Below are 19,368 nucleotides of genomic sequence, written 5' to 3' on the forward strand. Positions count from 1 at the left end.
ATCAAATTCATGGTTCCAGATTGAAGAAATAGTATTCCCACAAATTAGGCATGTAGTGATAGGGTATGCAGGAAATTGACCAAGAACTCTACTCACTTCTGTCATGGGGATTCTTTCACTGTCTCAGAAGTAATTTTCTGCCCACCTGAAAAGTTTGGATCTAACTTATAATGTATACTTCCCTAGTTTCACTGCCATTTCTTCACACACTGTTAATTATGCCAAGCCCTTTCTTTAAAAATCTTCTCTGTATTTTAAAACCACTTTGTAATGATCCCCAGCCTTTCCCTAAAAAACCAAAAAAAAAAAAACAAAAAAAAAAAAACCAAGGTAAACGTTAGGGAGATAATATGCTAAATAAAAAAAAGCAGAATTTCATCCCAGTCCTTCAAATATTTGAGAAATTTATGGAATGTACAATTAGGAATTGACAGCAGCAAAGCAGACAATGGGAAAACCTGTACATGGTCCCTTTCTAACCGGGGAGGGGGGTGGGTGGGATGCGCCTGGACCGAAATTTAAATAATTCCAATTCGCAGATGTAACAAGAAAAGACTGCTCTTTCATCATCCTCGTTTCCCTTTTGGAACAGCTTCCTCTGAAAGCTGTGAAGGGGACACAGGTGGGGTGATAACAGACAGGTACCCTGATCCAGCAAGGACTCTGGATCATGCCCCACTCAAGCAAAAGGGTGCTGTACATAGCATGAAACCTTATGGGATCAGATGGACTGGTGCTTCTGGATACATATTTTCCTAAATGATGGTTGACACAGTGGTGGTCAACAGTGATGGCGCTTTGGACTGCATACAGACTTCTTCACCACTCAGGTGTCACATGCTATCTAAACTGATAGCACTATGTATTTAAGCACAGATATGCAGTCCATTGGACCAGGGCTTGTAAGCTTAAATTTGCCAGGAAAAGCCACCTCTTTCTATCTAAAAAAAGGAGGGCATCTGTGGAATGTTACGTCAAACATCTTCACAAAAACTGAATTTCATTTAACAACTACTGGCAACAGCCATCCATCATAGTTCAACTATACCTGGGAAGGCCTTGATACAAGGGGTCCAGGCAGCTTCAAAGTTATTACTGCCCTGTAGGAACAGCACTTATTATTATTATTTTTGTAGGCCATTTCTGACTGAAAAAAAATTATATATATATATTTATATATATATACACACACACGCACATACACGCAACTAAAAATGTGAACAGAAGACCTTAGAACAAAACAAAACCTGATGCCCACCCAACCCACCCAAATAATAATTAAAAATAATAATTGTTTTGTTTGTTTTACCCACAGGTCGTCAAACAACCCATTTATCTTTCTTTCTTCTATACAATAAGGTCGTGACATACAAATTAATTTTTTGCACTATTTTATCCTGCCAAATTAAAAAAAATATATTATGGCAGCCTGTTTGTTTGTTTTTGTTTTTATTTCCAAATTCACTAACAAAAAAGTACATTAAATCCCTTTAAAAGGACAAGCGTACAGTTAAAAAATTACAAGTTCCAGTAAAAATACAGCAAGTGCCTACATTATATGAATCAACCAATATCAATATCCATTCCAGAAGAGGGGGATGGGGGGGGGGGGGAGATAAAAATAGGTACAGGTCAGAAATGTGATTTTTTTTAATCTGCAAAGCAATAACAATATTAAGCATTTTTTCTACGTACTTTTTCTACATGGTGTAGCAGTCACCTTTAAATCCCCAAATACAAGTTTCTATACATTTTTTCTTGAAATAAAAATTCAACACCCAAGGCAGAAAAAAAATTACTAAAACTCAGACTTTACAGTTACAGTGACAAGAACAAATTTATAGACCCACCATTTAAATTTTACTGCAACATTTTCAAGGAAAAAAGAGAAAAGTTTTTTTTTTCTTTCTGGTTTTGTAAAATGCCCAGGCATTCTCCATTATTACAAATACTGGTCCACTTTTACAGTAATCAAGAAATTTTAATATATATAATATATACTAAAACCCCGTCACCAAAAGAAAACAATATACACATGGCCATTGTGGCATTTTAATAACCTATTAAGCAAACTTTGAAGGAAAAAAAGAGAGAGATTGCTCAAACACACATACACACAATTTTTTACCCTTGTATGTATTCAATACTGTAAACGTATTTTAAGACAGAGTGCACAAAATTTAACTTTTAAAAAATTAGCCGTTGTTCCTGATTTTTTTCATTCAATGATAACAACTTGCAATTTGTGTCATTTGAGTTTTAATTCAGCAGTAAATCATTTCCATTCCATTTCCTAAGCAGCGTTGTCCTGAAAAAAAAGAAAAAGGCTGAGAACAATTCAGCAAATGGATGTCCGAAGTTGTGCTGGATATACATCTTCATTTGACTGGGTCTTATGGCATTTTCATGTCCACTATCTTCAACCAGGTTTTTTTTGTTTTGTTTTTTTAAGTAAATGTGGCTCTTGTTTTTTTAAACCCTAAAGAACGTACTTTTCTTGTTTTACCTTTTTTTAAAAGTCTTTTCATTTCACAAAAATGTTTGCATTTGTCTCAAGAGACTCAAATAGGAAGATCAGTTTTCAAGGCACTCACATCAAATTGAATGGCAGTAGAAAAACTGTCCAATAAATTACTATTTTTTTCTTTATAGTGCCAGTATTGTGAATGCCACGCTTAGCAACACTGACACTTAATCTCAGATGCCCCCCCTTAACAGTTTCACCCACCTCTGGGCCAAGCAAAGACAAAAATGCTGTAATTTCTTGTTCAGAAGCCGCTGGTCTTGAATGCAAACAAAAAGTTTTAAAGTGCGGGTCAACAGAATCAAAATGTGGAACTTTTACAACATTGCCTATTTTCTTGATAGACTAAGTCAGGGGTGTTCAAATTGTATCCCAGGAAATTTCCCTGGGTAATGAAATTGAATATATTGGTCTACCCAAGATTTTAAAAGCTGACTTTTTTAAATGGCCAATTCACAATTCAGATGAGCACAGCTATAGTGATCTGAAAAAATAGAAGAAAAACAAAAAAGGATTAGAATGGAGGTGGGAAACCCAGTGCACCTGGTGGCTGGGGGGTTAATGGGGTGGTGAATCTACTCTGGGTTTAAGTCTGAACTTTAAAGGGCTTCTCCAAGCAGCTGAATCTCTTTGAGCTGTAAGACTAAGTATCCTTGATAGCTCCTTTTAAGTCTAGAATAAAATCCAGAACAGATTAATCATCCCATTGATTTGACAGCCACCGCTTGGGTAACCTGTGGACCACCACCAGAGGTTTTTTGGACCACATAATTACTTACCATTTCCTATGCTGGCTAGGACTGCTGGGAACCTAAAGTCCAAAACATAGCTATACAAGACACTATTCTTTCTCCACAAAAGTTGCAAGCAGTAAGTCTAGAGGGATATTTCCACTGACTTCACCATCCAGTGGAATTAACCTCAAAGTTCAAGAGTGAAAAGGCTGCTAAGTAACAGTTTCAAACAGGAAGAACACCCAAGTGATCTGGTGTCTTCCATAACATTCAAAGGGTGTTTTAGCACTCTCAGTGAAGCTCCTGAATTATGCTCTGTATGCTGCCAGCTACTGGAATAAGAGATTTAGTATAAACAAAGGCTATCCAGTAACACTAAGCAATATATAAAACGTGACTGGAATAAAAGCAGAATGGAAACACATGAGGGGAAATAAAGTTTAAAAAAATGATTTCCAAAAAATGTTCAATTTAGCCCCTGTCCAAATTAATTTGGAATGTCATAGGTCTTCATTCAGTTTTTAGATGAATAATTTAAGTGTTCTTCCGTCAAAAGCCTTATTTTGTAGGACTCAAATTCTGTCATTCTAAATGTAAAAAGCGCTCATGGATTATTATTATTTGCACCTCTTCACCTTTTTTAGAGGCTGCAATTCGCAAAATCTTCCTAAACATAAAAAATGTCAATATTTACTATCTACTGCAGTGGTACAATTCTAAAAGGGTTTGGTTTATGGATCTTTGACTTTTTTTTTTTTACAATAACACAATTGTGCATGATTTGAGAATATTGCATATTAATGGCAAAATGTCTCATAGACTCTAGCCTAGAATTTGGAACTGCTAGAATACAGTTTAGACTGCTAGCATATTTAGACTAAGGCCAGACTCACAAGTGTGAAGTAAGCAAATTACACGTTCCTGTAAAAACTGATGTCATGTAATATGCAAACACCGAGGAGCATGTGTTTTATTCTGTTCACATTCCTATCCAGAGAGCTCATATTTCTGACGAACATTTCACTAAATGTTCCACCAGTGGTGATCGGAGACTTGTTTATTGGCGTTAGCATGCCATTAAATAAAGATCTGCACCAACTGAGATTCACCAAGCTGTCTGCAACCTATCAACCACGTATTATGGTTTGCCAGGTGCTTGAAAATTTCTGTATGCAACAAGAAAAGTAAACCTCTGGTGGACAACCCTATGTGACTTGTGCTCTGCATTTGGCTTCTCTCTAGCAAGTGTTATGCCAGTTGATTATCACTTGATTTTTGGCCAGTTTATAATTAAGATCCATGGACTCTTGTTAAATACGTTGCTCTTAAGAAATGGCCATTTTAAAGACAGATAAGCCCAATTCTACATGTGATAACCGATTGTGAGAATGGAGTGGGTGCATTAGAGCTGTAAGAGTAGGTAAAGTGTATGCACCCCATCTGAAATTCTGTAGCTGCCTCCTCCAGAATTCTGGGATTGGAGTTCAGGACCTCTGGTTGAGCATTTTCAAGGCCCCTCCCCAAACTACAAACCCCAGATTTCTACAGGAGGCACCTACAGAATTTCACATGGGATGCATACACTTTGCCTGCTCTTACAGCTCTAGTGTGATACCAGACTGTGCTCATTATCACACACCCCAATGGCTACAACATCCTATTGTCCACAAGTTAGGAATGCATATCTATGGAGGGAAACCTGTTCCATGCGTGCAGAATACCCCACGATTTAAATTTTCAACAACCCATGCATCAAGTTTCTCTCCTCTAGATACATTTCTCCAACACATGGATAGAGGGATGGCAGGGGATGCAAGGATGGAACCAACACTCTTCATACCTACAAGGATTGCCTCTCCGTGTGCAATTATAACTATATAAAGATTGAGTAGCCCCCGTCTGAAATATCTGAGATGAAAAGTATTTTGGATTTTTGCATGGAATGATTTTGGAAAAATTGCATATATTTAATGTGGTATCTTGGTGATGGGATCCCAGTCTATGCACAAAATCCATTTATATTTTATAATATACTTTATACAAATAGACTGAAGGTAATTTTGTAGAAAATATTTCAACTTATTTTGTGCATGAGATTAATTTTTCATACACTGAACTATGAAAAAGCAAAGGTGTGACTACCTTAGGCACCCATGCTGGTATAATTTTGAATTTTAGAGTCTTTTGGATTTTGAGATTCCAAATCAAGGAAACTTAACCTGTTATAGGGATAAAGTGGTTCATGAGTTGGAACATTAGTGCTGGCAAATGACTGTCATGGCAATGAAATTCTCTTCTACATCTCATGACTGCCATATTTGGATAAGGAAAGGAATTGCTCACATTAGATAAGCCAGTGGGCTCCAGGAAGATTGCAATTTGGCTCATTGGTTTCATCAGTCCACATTTTGTAATCAGAGTTGCAATTTTCTTATCACAATTTCTTAAGATTTTAATGTTGGCTAAATACTAAATTTTGAATGAAGTCGTTTGGACCAATCTAGATGTTCATACGTAACGTGCACTGACCAATCATGTTTTCTTCTCCTTAATGACAGCCAATGTGTGTGCACATGTGGAACAAACTCTAAATTTTTGGACAACAACATACTGAAAGAAGAGCAAATTCTCTCTTTTGTTCGAAGCAAGAACTTTTTTGATCAATGTTTCTCAAACTCTGCTCCTCCAAATGTTTTGGACTTCAGCTCCCACAATTCCTAACAGCTGGTAAGCTGGCTGGGATTTCTGAGAGCTGAAGCCCAAAACACCTGGAGGAGCACAGTTTGAGAAACAATGCTTTAGAGAATAGGTTCTAGTTGGTGTTACTGAGACCTTATATGTAAACATAGCACCTAAATGCATGGACGAAGAAGAGATTACTCTGATCAAACTGGAAAGAAAGACGCCTCTCCTCTTAACTGATTGTGTTCCAAAAATGAATCTGCCCAATGTGTAATTAAATAGAGGGAAACCTGATAAATAAAAACTATTCTGAATTATATAAGAGGTACACTTTGTTATATTTGCAATGATTAACCAGGCATCTACGAAAAATTCAAACGCAGGCATACTTCCTCAGATCCTTAAGGTAATAGCCACTAGCAGCCGTGATAGCTTCATCTGCTGGAAGTGTATCTAATCCTTGCTTCAAAGCTAGTCAAGTTGGCAGCAAGCACTTCATTGGGTTCCCTAGTTTAACAATGTTCTGTGTGAAGAACTACTTCCTTTTATTTGCCCTAAATCTTCCCACTTTCAAGATCTGCTGGATGACTCTGGGTTTTAGTATTAAGACAGCAGAGATGAAATACCTTCCTGTCCATGTAACTAGATATACTTCTATGATGTCTCCCTTACTAACTTTTCTTCCTACACCAAGCAAACCTAAATGTTGTAAACTTTTCACTGTGGAGAGTGGATCTCACACCTTGATCATCTTGGTTCTCTTTTCTGCATGTTTTGAACTCTGCATTAGCTTTTTGAAGGTGCACTAACTAGAATGCTGCATGGTATTATACACATACATGCACCACTGTTTTGTTCTGGTAGTTTTATTTTCAACTACTTCCCTCATGTTCCCCAACATAGGATATGCTTTTTTCACAGAAGCTGCAAAAATGGGTCAACCTTTCCATTGGCTTTTTAACTACAAATCTTCACTCCCTTTCTTCATCATTCACTGTCAGTTCAGACCCATCTGCATAAATGTGAAATTAGGATTTTCTGCCCCAATATAATCACTTTCCACTTTTTCCACTTACTTAACTGTGAGTGGAAATGTACAATTTTAATGTTCAGATTAGAGAGAATCTCCTTTGGAGCTCTTTGTACTGTAGTCCCTTTTCTAACCCCTCTAAATAACATGAATGCATCAGAAAATTTGTTAACAAGTTAAAAAAACTCCAGAGTGATAAAAGTCCGTTTAACATCCCTCTGTTTCAAGTACTGACCATACACCTTGACTCTATGTTGTCTTCTTTAACTAGCAGTTTCAAGTTCATACAAAGCTTTTCTTCTGTATGTTATGTATCAAGTGAGCATCTAGAATGGTCCCAACATGCCTCTTGCAGAATTCTATTTATGGATTGATTTGTTAAAAGTGTAGTAATTATTATGGATGCTAACAGTTGCTATCCAGCAATAATTACAGGTGCTAATATTCACTTTTTAATCCTCACTTGTAAGAATTTTAAAAATCAACATTTATGTCCTGCTGAGTGAGATTTTGTTTTCAATGACATTTCAGGATTTTAAAAATAAAAATTGTGGTAAGAGAGTTTGTAAAAACACGTGTTCTTCAATTAAATAATATTTTGGTGCAAAAAGTATTTGTTATTGCTGTTGTTGCAGACAAAAAAAGCCCTTGTATTTGCACTTTCATTCAGGAAAAAATATTATGGCGCCTGACAAATTGATATTTATTTTTCATACTCCCTGGTCACAATACATGAAAATTATTAAGGGACTAAAACTTCTTGATCCAGCACAAGAGATTTTATACATGTTTATTTGACTAGACCATCAACAAGTGCATGAATAAAATCTCGTACTCTGTACTGCTTTATATGACAACAGGAGAAATAACCTAAGAAAACTAATCGTAACAATAATGCATCATTACAGCCAAACTGGGGCCGTGACCTTTAGTTTACTGATTAGATAGATTAATAGATTAATAAATTTTAAAATGCCTTTGACAGATGTGCAGAACAACCCTAGGAAGTTGTGTTGTTTCCAAAGGGCTTACCCCAAGTAAGGGGACGGACGGTTGCAGTAAAAGGAAAAAAATCATTTATTGATTGAACTACACATTTATTTTTATTTTTCAAATATTTTTGTTTTACAAAGCTTGAAAAAAATTCCTTTTTTACTCCAGTTTCCATATGCCGGAGGGGGGGGGGGGGGGAGAGGAGGAGAGTTGGAGGACGTGTTATCCAAACAGCTCTGTTTTCTAAGCCCTAGTTTTTAACATCACCATACAAATTTCAGAGAGATGGCATTGTATTAAAAGCATTTCCATCTTAAGCACACAACCTATTTAGCTCAGAACAGTCTACAATAAGAATGGCTTTGCAAAGATTCAGGGAGGGTTTTTCCCAGTCAGCCTAAAGATGTGTCAGACACTAAACCTGGGACATTTTAAGATGAGCACCTACTATGCTATGTATATGCATCATCTTAAAAATGAAGAAAATATGGCTTTTTAAATTCAAATATACAGTTCAAGTCATATGCAAATTTACCAGAATGGCAGCACTAACTAAACTAATCCAGTGCAAACACTTCTTAGTCAAGTTGTTCAACGTAAAACATGGTTTGGTCCATGACTCTATTTCCTATGGAATGATTAGCTATAACTGTGTTCAGACTATCAACTGAGAACTCCAATTTTTGTGTGTATCATATTTAATGTGAACAAGGCATCAACATACATGGTGCCTGAGAAGAACAAACAAGGCTTACTTTCTGTCATGCTTTCTAAACTTGCATATGCCTCTGTCAGGATTCTCAAGCTTTATGAACCATTTTAAAATGGCAGAAAGGTCAAAAGTAGCCATTAGAAACAAATTCCCTACTAATAATGCACAATTTTTGCTATTGCTTGTGCGAATATAGCTGCCTTTAGAAAACACCTATGCCCATTTCTTTTCAGTGCTCACAACTTCTGCTCTGGAAGTGTATAAAGAAAATTTCCTTTTCCTATAAAGGCCTCTATTTTAGTGGCATCGTCAGTGCTACATAACAGATCCAAATTCAAAAAGAAAGTGCTACATTTTTAAAAGATTGTTATCCGCGGTTCTGTTTCATATTTTCCAATTTTCAAAAGGTTTTCTTTCTTTTCTTTTCTTTTTTTAAGGACAGTAAAAAGAAATAGAAAGAAAATAGGAAAATGATTACTTAAAATGTTGGCTTCTTCACAAGAAATTACACATGCTTAGCATAAGATTCAACAAAGCAGCGGCCCTTTAAAAATTATAATTTAAATTGATATGTATCTCCCCCTGCAATGCAAATAATCTCAGGTTACTACTGGGTAAAATTAGAATGGGATACCCAACAAAATTTTAAAAAAAATCTAAAACAGAAAAAAAATCTTCTTTTAAAAAAAAGTACCTGCACATGCCAAAATTAAAAAAAAAATACAAAACAACCGAATAAATACAGAAATTATTGCACAGTTAAAAGGCTTCACAATTTTTACTGCCTTAACCAATCCTCAGGTTTAATAGAACTTTGTAGACACAGGTTATATTTAAGTGCCAAATTCTGGCACCTGCCATAGTTATGCTAAGTTATGTTTATGGAGGCAAGTTAGGTCAGCTTTTCCTTAGTTGGCAATAGTTAAAACTGTACAACTTAAATGTTACCTAGACCCCAGATTTTAACCCAGAAGGGGCCTTAGCTTCTTTCTGCCTGCTCAATTTTGACATCATTTGTCAGCAAATGTTCACCATGCCACTTTTTCATGTGTTTCTCCAGAGTGCTGTAAACACTAAAGGGCATCTGGCAAATGTCGCAGCGGTAGACCTCCTTCCCTAGCTGGCCATGTGTTTTCATATGACGTGTCAGCTTACTGCTCTGGGCACATGCATAGTTGCAGAGCTCACATTTGTAAGGCCGCTCTCCTGTGTGGCTCCGGCGATGCACTGTTAAGTTACTGCAGTTCTTAAAGACTTTGCCACAGTACTCGCATGTATCGCTCCGCCGTCCTTCCTTTGAACTGGGTCGACCGGGGCCAGGTCCACTGATATGGGGGGTGCTGCCTCCGCTCGCCGTCCCACTGCGCCCTGAGAGACCGCCATCTAGCATATCACCTGGTGGAGTGGAGAAACGCAGGCTTCCGTTCTCTGAAGAATGCTCAGAAGAAGTTGCAAAGGGGGATTGTCGGGAATCTGTGAATCCGAGAAATGGATCCTTCATGAAGTGCCTTGATGCTGCATAACCTACCAGCCACTGCGAGTAAACATTTTCAGAAGGTATTATTGTTGCTGGTGGCAAGTCCAGATCTTTTTCTATCTTTATTCTTTTTGATGAGTTATTTAAACTGGGGCTTGTGATAGGGGTGGGCTTGCGGGGGAACAGGCTCGGAAAGGGCTCACCTGGACCAAAGTTTCTACCGTTGACAGTCCCTTCCTCAGTACGGTCAAGTTCTCCAGCAACTGAGTCTTCATCACCTGTGTCTCTCTGACAAAGGTCTCGAGGGCAGAGATCTCGCTGATCTGAAGACCTCTTCATGAAGCCACCTCTTTTCTGCTTTTCAGCTAGCATGTCGCTGTATTGTTGGATGGTACCAAGGCTTACATTCTCTATCACTTTTCCTAGGACAAGGGACTTTTCATCTGGCAATGACTTAGAACCATTCTCTCGATTACGACTTAGTTCTGAGTCCATACTAAAGCTAGACTCGGGTCTACTTTCATTTTCCAGCTCCTCCTCCTCTTCTTCTTCCTCTTCCTCTTCTTCGTTATCATGGCCTAAAGAAGGATCACTCTCATTCCTGAAGTCTGCCTCACTAGACTTTAGTCCCTCTCCAGTGAGTTCACTTGTGCCAGGCTCAGGGGAACTTGTAGCAGACAGGCCATCATCTGACCTTCCCGTCATAGACCCAGCTTTGTGCATATGTGTTTTCATATGGCGTTTTAACTTGCTGGCTTGGGAACAAGCATGATCACAGAGCTGGCATTTATAGGGCTTCTCTCCTGTGTGGCTTCGCCGGTGGACGATGAGATTGCTCTGGAACTTAAATGTTTTCCCACAAAATTCACAGGACTTACTTTTAGCCTGAGGCTGGGGAGGCGTAGTGCTGCTCGGGGGCATCGGTGGCAAGGGAGGGGTGCTCAAAAAAGGAGATTTAGGACTTGGCTGGAAAGGATTCAACAAGCGATGCATAGGGTTGTTGCGATTAGGAGAGACTGGTGGAGGAGTGGAGTTGTTCCCCGCCAGTTCTCGAAGCCTTCTGGAAAAATCCATCGCTGGCGACTCAATTGCCATGGGGTTTAAACGCATGACTCTGTCAAAGGCACTGGGATGCTGGGCAACTAACCCCATTTCTTCGGCACTAAGGCGATGCGGATCCAGATGATGACGAGGTGGTGGGCTGAAGAGGGGAGGCGTGTTGGGGAGTCGACCTTCACCAAAGCCAGGATGATCACGCAGGATGGGACCAGTCATTCGCAAGAGACTAAAAGGGTTGTTGTCGCCAAGGAAATTCATCAGCGGGGACTGTGCAACAGTCTCGGGTCCCAGAGGAGGAGGGATGGTGATGCGTGGAGTAAGGGAGCTGTTTGAAGGGCTTGTTTCCAGGTAGATGCGGAATCCATGTGTGTTCTGGGCATGCTGAAGCAAGAACCAAGCGCTATTAAAAGGGTGCTTGCATGTTGTGCAAATATAGCTTGAAGGCTCATCTTTACCTACATAAGGGGAAGAAAAAAGGAAAAAGGGGAAGAGAAAGGGGGAAAACAATCAGAAATGTAACAAAAGAAGACAGCTTTTAAATGCACATTTTCCCCAAACTCTTATTTCTTCTATTTATTTTAAGTCTTTTGTTACATACAGAAAATACAGCTTACTCACCAATTTACAATCTAATAAATCATATTAAAGTATAACATATTAAATCTACATTATGGATTTATATGTTATATAATATTATACACTATATTGAAGTATAGCATATGAATCAAATTATAGCTTATGTGAGTCAAACAAGTCTCTTCCAGTAGTAGGTGAAATAGTTTTAACTTATTACATAAATAGTCATTCAAATCCCACAGCAGTCATCAACAATAATCAATACCCATTTTATAGTTTAAGTCACTGAAGTCTTGAAAGGTAACTAAGAATGTATTTAAAACACTAATTAAAATTAAGCAGACTCGATGACTTGGGATTTAACCTACCTTGTAGGGTTGTTGTGAGTGGAAAGAAAATTATATATATTACTTTGAACTCCTTAGGAGAAGAATGAGATTTTTTTAATGAACTAAATAAGGTTAACGGCCTTCTGAGATGCTGAAGTGTATATAACTTGTTTATTAAGCAATAACTATCCATTAAGGATTAGCTTTTTTCCTTTTCCATATTACTAAACACACACCAGAAACAAAAGAGCCTCAAAGTACTTCAAACCCTTGCTCTTTCTCAAAACTAATTAATATATTTGTTTGGTTGTGCAACATTTCTTAGTTGCAAAGCATGAATCTCCTCTTCTGAACCAAGTAGATTCATAGGTTTCACCAAGAGCAGTCTAATAAGGTCTCTCATGTTCCTGTATAGTATTCTATTAGGAATATATTTGAACGAGGTTCCAAGAGAAAATACCAAGACAACAGTCCATCAGAACAGCTCAAATGTTTTCCTTTCTTGTTTATCTTTCCAATCTACCTGATCTCCACCCCCCCTCAAAACTTGAAAACCAGTCTTGATTTGGAATTTTATAGGATGCAAATGCAGAAAATGATTGTGAGTTTGCTAACTAAAAATGCTGTTCTTGGGAACACTATTGAATTGATAAAATGCCACCCATGGACATGCAATAATTTTAAAAGTGGACATTCCACTGTCACACTGCTGGTTTTTGTTTGTTTGTTTGTTTGTTTGTTTTTTTGGTGCCTTCAAGTCATTCTGTTTATGCTGACCTTATAATGGGTTTGCTTGGTAAGATTTGTTCACAGGAGATTTGTCCTTGCCTTCCACTGAGGCTAATAGCTGAGAATAATAGGTTATTCAGTAGGTTTTCATGGCTGAGTGAGGATTTAAACTCAGTTCTTTTTACATGATCGCAAGTATATAAATATATAAAATAGGTATAAAATCAAGCATTTACTCATAACTGATCAACAATTTTCAAGGTTCGCTAAACAGGCTGGTTTTCCTTTTTATGAAGTACAGCTGAAGCATCTTCTGCAGAGTCCTCTGTAAACACTGCCCAACAGATTCATGCAAATGTCTAAAAGAGCTAGTAGGTAACTTTCAGAAAACGTAGTTGTCAATTTTTTTCTGGAACCCAACATTGAGCTAAGAATACCCACAATTTAAGAAAAAGTGCTCTAGAGTCATGCCCCAATGTCCAAACAACATGTTTGTTCTCAAGGTCAACTGTGCCTATATATAAAGAAGATGGTCTGGTGTACAGACCAGATCTGTACACATGAACTTGATAAACAAAACAGATGCCTACTGACCTGCACAAGGAATTACAAGTGGACAAAGAAAGTTCCAAGCAGAACTTGGAAATTTAATATTTTGGAACCACAACTTTCACAGACTCCAGCCAATATGGCTGTGGCAAGCAATGCCCAGTGTCAACAAGCATTTAGTCACACATTACATACTTCAACAATTCATGTCAGAACTTAATATCCCTAGGAAAAAAATAGCATTATTTCCACCTCTTTTCTCGAACTTTTTTTGGAGGGCTATTTGCAACACAACTATGATGTACCAAGCCATATAGTACAACAATGACTGTACCAAACTATGAATATTACTCCGGAATATAATTAGGTGTACAGCTAAAAGCTCTGTAGCAGCAACCCATACCAATGTTATAAGATATTAGAAGTGTTCCTTAATAGCAATTGAGGCTTTTGGCAGCGAGAAGGTGTTTTATGTCACTTTTGAAGATGATTCAACATTTAGTGCTCCTATCTATTATTTCCTATAGATAATTTTTTCCTCTTTCTCGAAAATAAATGCGACAAAAAGTCTAGACCTTTTATGTTCCTTACACAACCCTATGTGTCGTATAGAAAGTGACAGGAATCATTGAGGCAGGCTAAAATATATAGCATATTCTGTCAAAACCTTTTTTTAACAATATGTTTTACCTCAGTTCACCCTTGAATGGACTTTAATAAAGCCCCTCTTTTATTCGAAGGGTGATGTAACAGCAACTGAAGAGCAGAAACGTACAAGGTCACAAAGCTCCAAATTAAAAAGTGTTCAGCACCCTTTACCTCGTTCTTCTTTCTGCACTCTAATTAATTGATTGATGATTGAATCTTCCCTTTTAAGGGAGAACATTTTATTTATCTGTTTCCCCTGAATATTCTCGCATCCGCCTCTGAACCCACTTAATAGCAGAAAAAGGTTCACCTCAAGAAAAGCAGACAGATATAAAGAGTGTTATGAGCTAAGCTCCAACTAATGACTACTTTAAAAATAAAAATTAGCCTTAAACTGGCAGCTAGTTAATGCACTGGCATTTGTTTCATGCAGCTAAGATGCTTTGGTATGTTTTTTAATGCTACATACAAAATATTTCACCCCTGTGAAAATGCATGCAAGAGAATGAAGCCATTTCATTTCTCCTTCCCTAACTCCTTTCATAACCAGCTTATTAGTGTGTATTACTGGCATAAGATACAGATAGGATGAATTATCGGTCATAACAGCAGCAGTTCTTTCCTTTCTCTTGTTTTTTGTTTCGCTTTCATGCCCCTAAACTCTTCTGTTCACAATGGCAAAACTGACTGCAGGCTACTCAGCTACCAAGGCTCTGACAGTTTCACTTATATATATATTTTCTCCTTCTTCTTCTCCCTGCTTCGGCTTTTGCAGCCCTCAAAGCCTTTCCCCCTAGATTCCTCTTTTTATTTTTTTATACACTTAAATAAAAAAATAAAATAAAATGTTCATTTCCATATTATCACTTCATGGTTATCTTGCCTCCAAGTTGCCCCAAGCAGCGTGAATGCTCACTTTTAAGAACAAAACAATGTCAAAAAGTCTTTGAAGAACCACTTCGAACATTTTCATAGGCTAAAACTTGCCAAGTGTTATTTTTTCCAAGCCCTGGGATGGTCCAAGAGGGCTGTAAAGTGGTTCCCATGAATTAAAAATGCAGTTTGCTGAAAGGATACGTTTTCATATAGGGTTACTTTGTTTAATGTGGCTGTATCCACATTAAATGGGGAAAAGAGCAAGTCTAAGGGTGTATCACCACTGCAGAATTAATGCAGTTTGACATCACTTTAACTGCTGCAACTCAGTGCAATAGAATCATGGAACTTGTAGTTGGGTGAGGTATCCATACCTAAAGACTGTAAAACTACAACTTCCAGAGCCAGCATCCCCTACCTGCAATTTCGTGGAGCCAGCCCCCAGTGGCACAATGAGTTAAACCCTTGTGCCAGCAGGATTGCTGACCGACAGATCAGTGGTTCGAATCTGGGGGGAGCCGGTTGAGTCCCTCTGTCAGCCCTCGCTCCCCATATGGGGACACAAGAGAAACCTCCCAGAAGGATGGTAAAACATCGAAACATCTGGGCGTCCCCTGGGCAACGTCCTTGCAGACGGCCAATTCTCTTACACCAGAAGCGACTTGCAGTTTCTCAAGTTGCTCCTGACACAAAACAAAACAAAACACAAACCCCCTCCCCCGCCGCCCTGCAATTCCAAAATACTCCAAAATCCAGAATTATCCACACTGGTGACTGAGATCGTGACACCTTTGCATTCTGGTGATTCAATGTACACAAACTTTGATCAAATTATTTTTTAAATTGTGTATAAAATTATACACAATTGCTCCACCTCAGAGATATCTCATATGCAAATACATGCCGCTATTTAGATATCTGGGGAGAAAAATCCAAAACCCAGAACACTTTTGGTCTGAAATATTTTGGATAAGGGAAACTCAATCTATACTTTTTTCAGATTCAGTATTTTGTGTTAATCAGTAGATATTTCTATAAGGAATGTATTCTCATAGGAGAGATGTGGAATCCATATTAGAAAACTGAAACAAAATAAAAACTGACATCTCTAGTGTTTCCTCCTCACCTTCTAAAATTTGCACTAACTGATATTCTTGTTCTTACTCCCATCTTTTCTCAAAACCAGGATTCTGAAGGCATCTTACACATTAAAGTAAAGATAATATTTTATAACTCACCAGTGTTAATACTGTGACTAAAAACCTATTGATTCCCTTTAACAGCTACCAGTTATATTAACTGAATACTACCGAAAATCCAATCCTTCTTTGTCATAATGATTCAAGGTGACATAGTCAACCATGGATTGCAATGCTTAGTTTAGTTTAGTCACTGGTATTTCTCTCCAAGGTCAAAAGGCAGTAGGTATCAGAATGTATTTTTTAGGACTACAGCTACTGGAGCTTCCTCTGGTCAGCAGGGCCAATGGGGTAAAATGGAACTAGAATCAGAATGTAGTAATAGTACTTCTTCAACTATAGTTTATTTATTTATTTATTTACTCTATTTATATCTCGCCTTTCTATACCCCGAAGGGGACTCAAGGTGGCTTTACAAATAGCAAGTATTTGGTGCTGTTAGACAACAGACAATTAAATATATTTAAGTTAAAATTTAAGATTAGAGTTAAAATGCCCATTAAAACATATAAACATTATAATCACTAGGACTGGGCTGTGGTGCAGCTAGTTAGTAGCTAGCTGCATTAAATCACTACTGACAGAGAGGTCATAAGTTCGAAGCCAGCCCGGGTCGGAGTAAGCTCCTGACCATTAATAGTCTAGCTTGCTGTTGACCTATGCAGCCTGAAAGACAGTTGCATCTGTCAAGTAGGAAATTTAGCTACCACTTTATGTGGAGAGGCTAATTTAACTAATTTACGATGCCATAAAATCTTCCAGCTGCATGCAGAAGAACAAGGAAGTACTCAATCAATGGACTCGGTGTCACAAGTGGACAGTGAAGTGGCAGCTCCCTCTGTGGCCGGAACCAAGCATACTCTCATGAAGCCAGAAAAGCTGGAATGTTAAATTGCCTCTGTGTCTGTCTATATATGTTGTATGTCTAAATGACATTGAATGTTTGCCATGTATATGTGCACTGTAATCTGTCCCGAGTCCCCTACGGGGTGAGAAGGGTGGAATATAAATACTGTAAATAAATAAATAAATAAATATTAGTTCCCAGAATCGCATATCCACGCATATTCAGTGCTGTGATCAGCTGTGGACAAAACCTGGAAAAGTACTAAAGAAAAAAGTAAATATATTTCAACCAAGCTACCTCACTCCTTAATGGCTTGCTAAGATGTTAAATGTATGTAGTCGCCAATCCCTCCATGCAGTCTTCTTACTTTAGAAACAGAAAGCTAGATGATAAATCTTGCTTGCCAAGGGATCACTCAAGGTGCATCATTCTATACTATGACATAAATGGAGTTTGACACCACTTCAGTTGCCGTAACTGAATGCTATGGAATCATGGGAATTATAGCTTTAGCCTTCTCTGCCGAAGAGTGCTGGTGCCTCTTACAATTCCCTATGATTCTATAGCTCTACCCATTTTATTTTTGGCTCATAACTGGCACCACTAATTTGTTCCTGCAGTACTCGGGGTCTTTAACAAATGGACCCTGCTTGGCTAAATAGCAAGTTTCTGAATACTCCATAGTTGAAACCTATGCAAGTAATTATAGTCTATGCATTGCCTATTTTGAGAACAGATTATTGTTGTTTTAATGACAATAAACAATTGTTCTATTCCTTGCTCTGTAGTGGATGGCATTATATTCAAAATGTGCAAGCGTGGTCTTTTTTTAAAGGTACCAAGCCAAACAAACGCTGAGGCTACCACTCTTACGCAAATCACGGCTTCTTGCCATGGCTTTGAACTAGGAGTTTTGCATTGGGAAGTCACCAATGAAAGGTAGGAAAAATTCCATTCTTCAGTATTTCGTCTAACCTGTGTATTTCTTACATTGCAGCTACTGGTCTTTTTATTCTGTTCTTGTTCTGCTCTTAGCTTACCAATTTCTGCTCCTCTAAATCCATGCATAGATAAATGTTCATGGCCTTGCAAGTCAAATCTCTTTCATATAGATGATAGTTAATGCTGATATTTGTATAGCATTCTGAGGGGGGGGGGGGTGAAGCACTCAAAGTAAGCAGTTATGATTATGTATAGAGGCTATAGCCAGTAAAGTGTTTGAACTAGGAATAACATGCAAACTTTGAGAAACTTCATATTTGGACTACTACACCCAAAACAATCCTCCGATGTAACTTCTAACCTTCGGCCAGACCCGGCTTCGTATGTGTGTCTGTATATCTTCAAGTTGCCAATTGACTTATGGCAACCCCATGAATTTTGTAGGGTTTTCTTAAGCAGCGAGACTCTGAGCCCTTCCACACAGCCATATAACCCAGAATATTAAGGCAGAATGTTGATTTATTTATTTATTTATGACATTTATATGCCACCCTTCTCACCCTGAAGGGGACTCAAAGCGGCTTACAAGATATATATACATACAATATATTAAATTATTAGCATAGTATAATATATAGTATTATATATTACTATATTGTATTACACCATTATATTGTAATATTAGTAATATTACATGTAATATAAAATATATAATTATAATATTGTATTATTATTAGTACTATATTGTATTACATTACATTATAAATATTATATTATATACAATATATTATATTATATTACATTAAATTATTAGTAAAGCACAGGAGACAAGATGGAACTGTCTTCAACTGTAGCCCCCCCTCTCTTCACTCTGGCCAGAGCAGCAGTTGGTGCCGAGAGGGGGGGGGGGCTCCCAATTGATGATATAGGCAGGAGACAAGATGGAATTGTCTTCTGCCCCCTTCTCCTATTTGAGTCCACACTGCCAAATATCCCAGTTCAAAGCAGATAATTTGGCATTTTATTCAGCTGTGTTGAAGGGGACTCAGAGGCGGTTTGTTACTTCCTTCCTCTGAAAGACAACACCTGGCCTTCATTGTCGGCCTCTCATCTACGTATTAACAAGGGCTAATCTTGTTTAAATTCCAAGATCCTGGAAACTAGGGTTCAAATCCCCATGCAATCACTTAAATCCACTGGATGACTTTAGACAAGTCAAACTCTCTCAGTCTCAGAGGAAGGCAATGGAAAAACTATTCTGGACAAAATCAGCCAAGAAAACCCCATGAAACATCTGTCTTAGGTTCACTATATGTCAGAAATGACTTGAAGGCACATGATAGCAACATTTTTAAAATTACTAGTCCAAAAAGATGGGCTTCTACATCAAGGATGGGAATTATGTAGCTTCTAGTAGTATTCCTTCCTACTGGCAGCACATGAAGAATGTATATTCCTGAGG

The 19,368-nt window shown here is 37.9% G+C and overlaps 1 protein-coding gene across 6 annotated transcripts in view; it reads right to left on the reverse strand.

Annotated features, from left to right (window-relative positions):
* Nucleotides 1-1,280: 1,280 nt before the first annotated feature.
* The window catches only part of BCL11B (BCL11 transcription factor B), a 193,320-nt gene continuing 175,232 nt past the window's right edge, over nt 1,281-19,368 (reverse strand). For 5 of the 6 annotated variants that reach the window (XM_060755841.2, XM_060755796.2, XM_060755832.2 and 2 more), the window contains one exon: nt 1,282-11,666. In XM_060755841.2, coding sequence (XP_060611824.1) covers nt 9,655-11,666 — 2,012 coding nt within the window. In that variant the 3' untranslated portion in view covers nt 1,282-9,654. Of the gene's footprint in view, nt 11,667-19,368 lie in introns of all 6 variants that reach the window. The other variant, XM_060755823.2, reaches the window with a different exon arrangement.

This window comes from Anolis sagrei, chromosome 1 (genome assembly GCF_037176765.1).
Source record: "Anolis sagrei isolate rAnoSag1 chromosome 1, rAnoSag1.mat, whole genome shotgun sequence".
NCBI lineage: Eukaryota > Metazoa > Chordata > Lepidosauria > Squamata > Dactyloidae > Anolis > Anolis sagrei.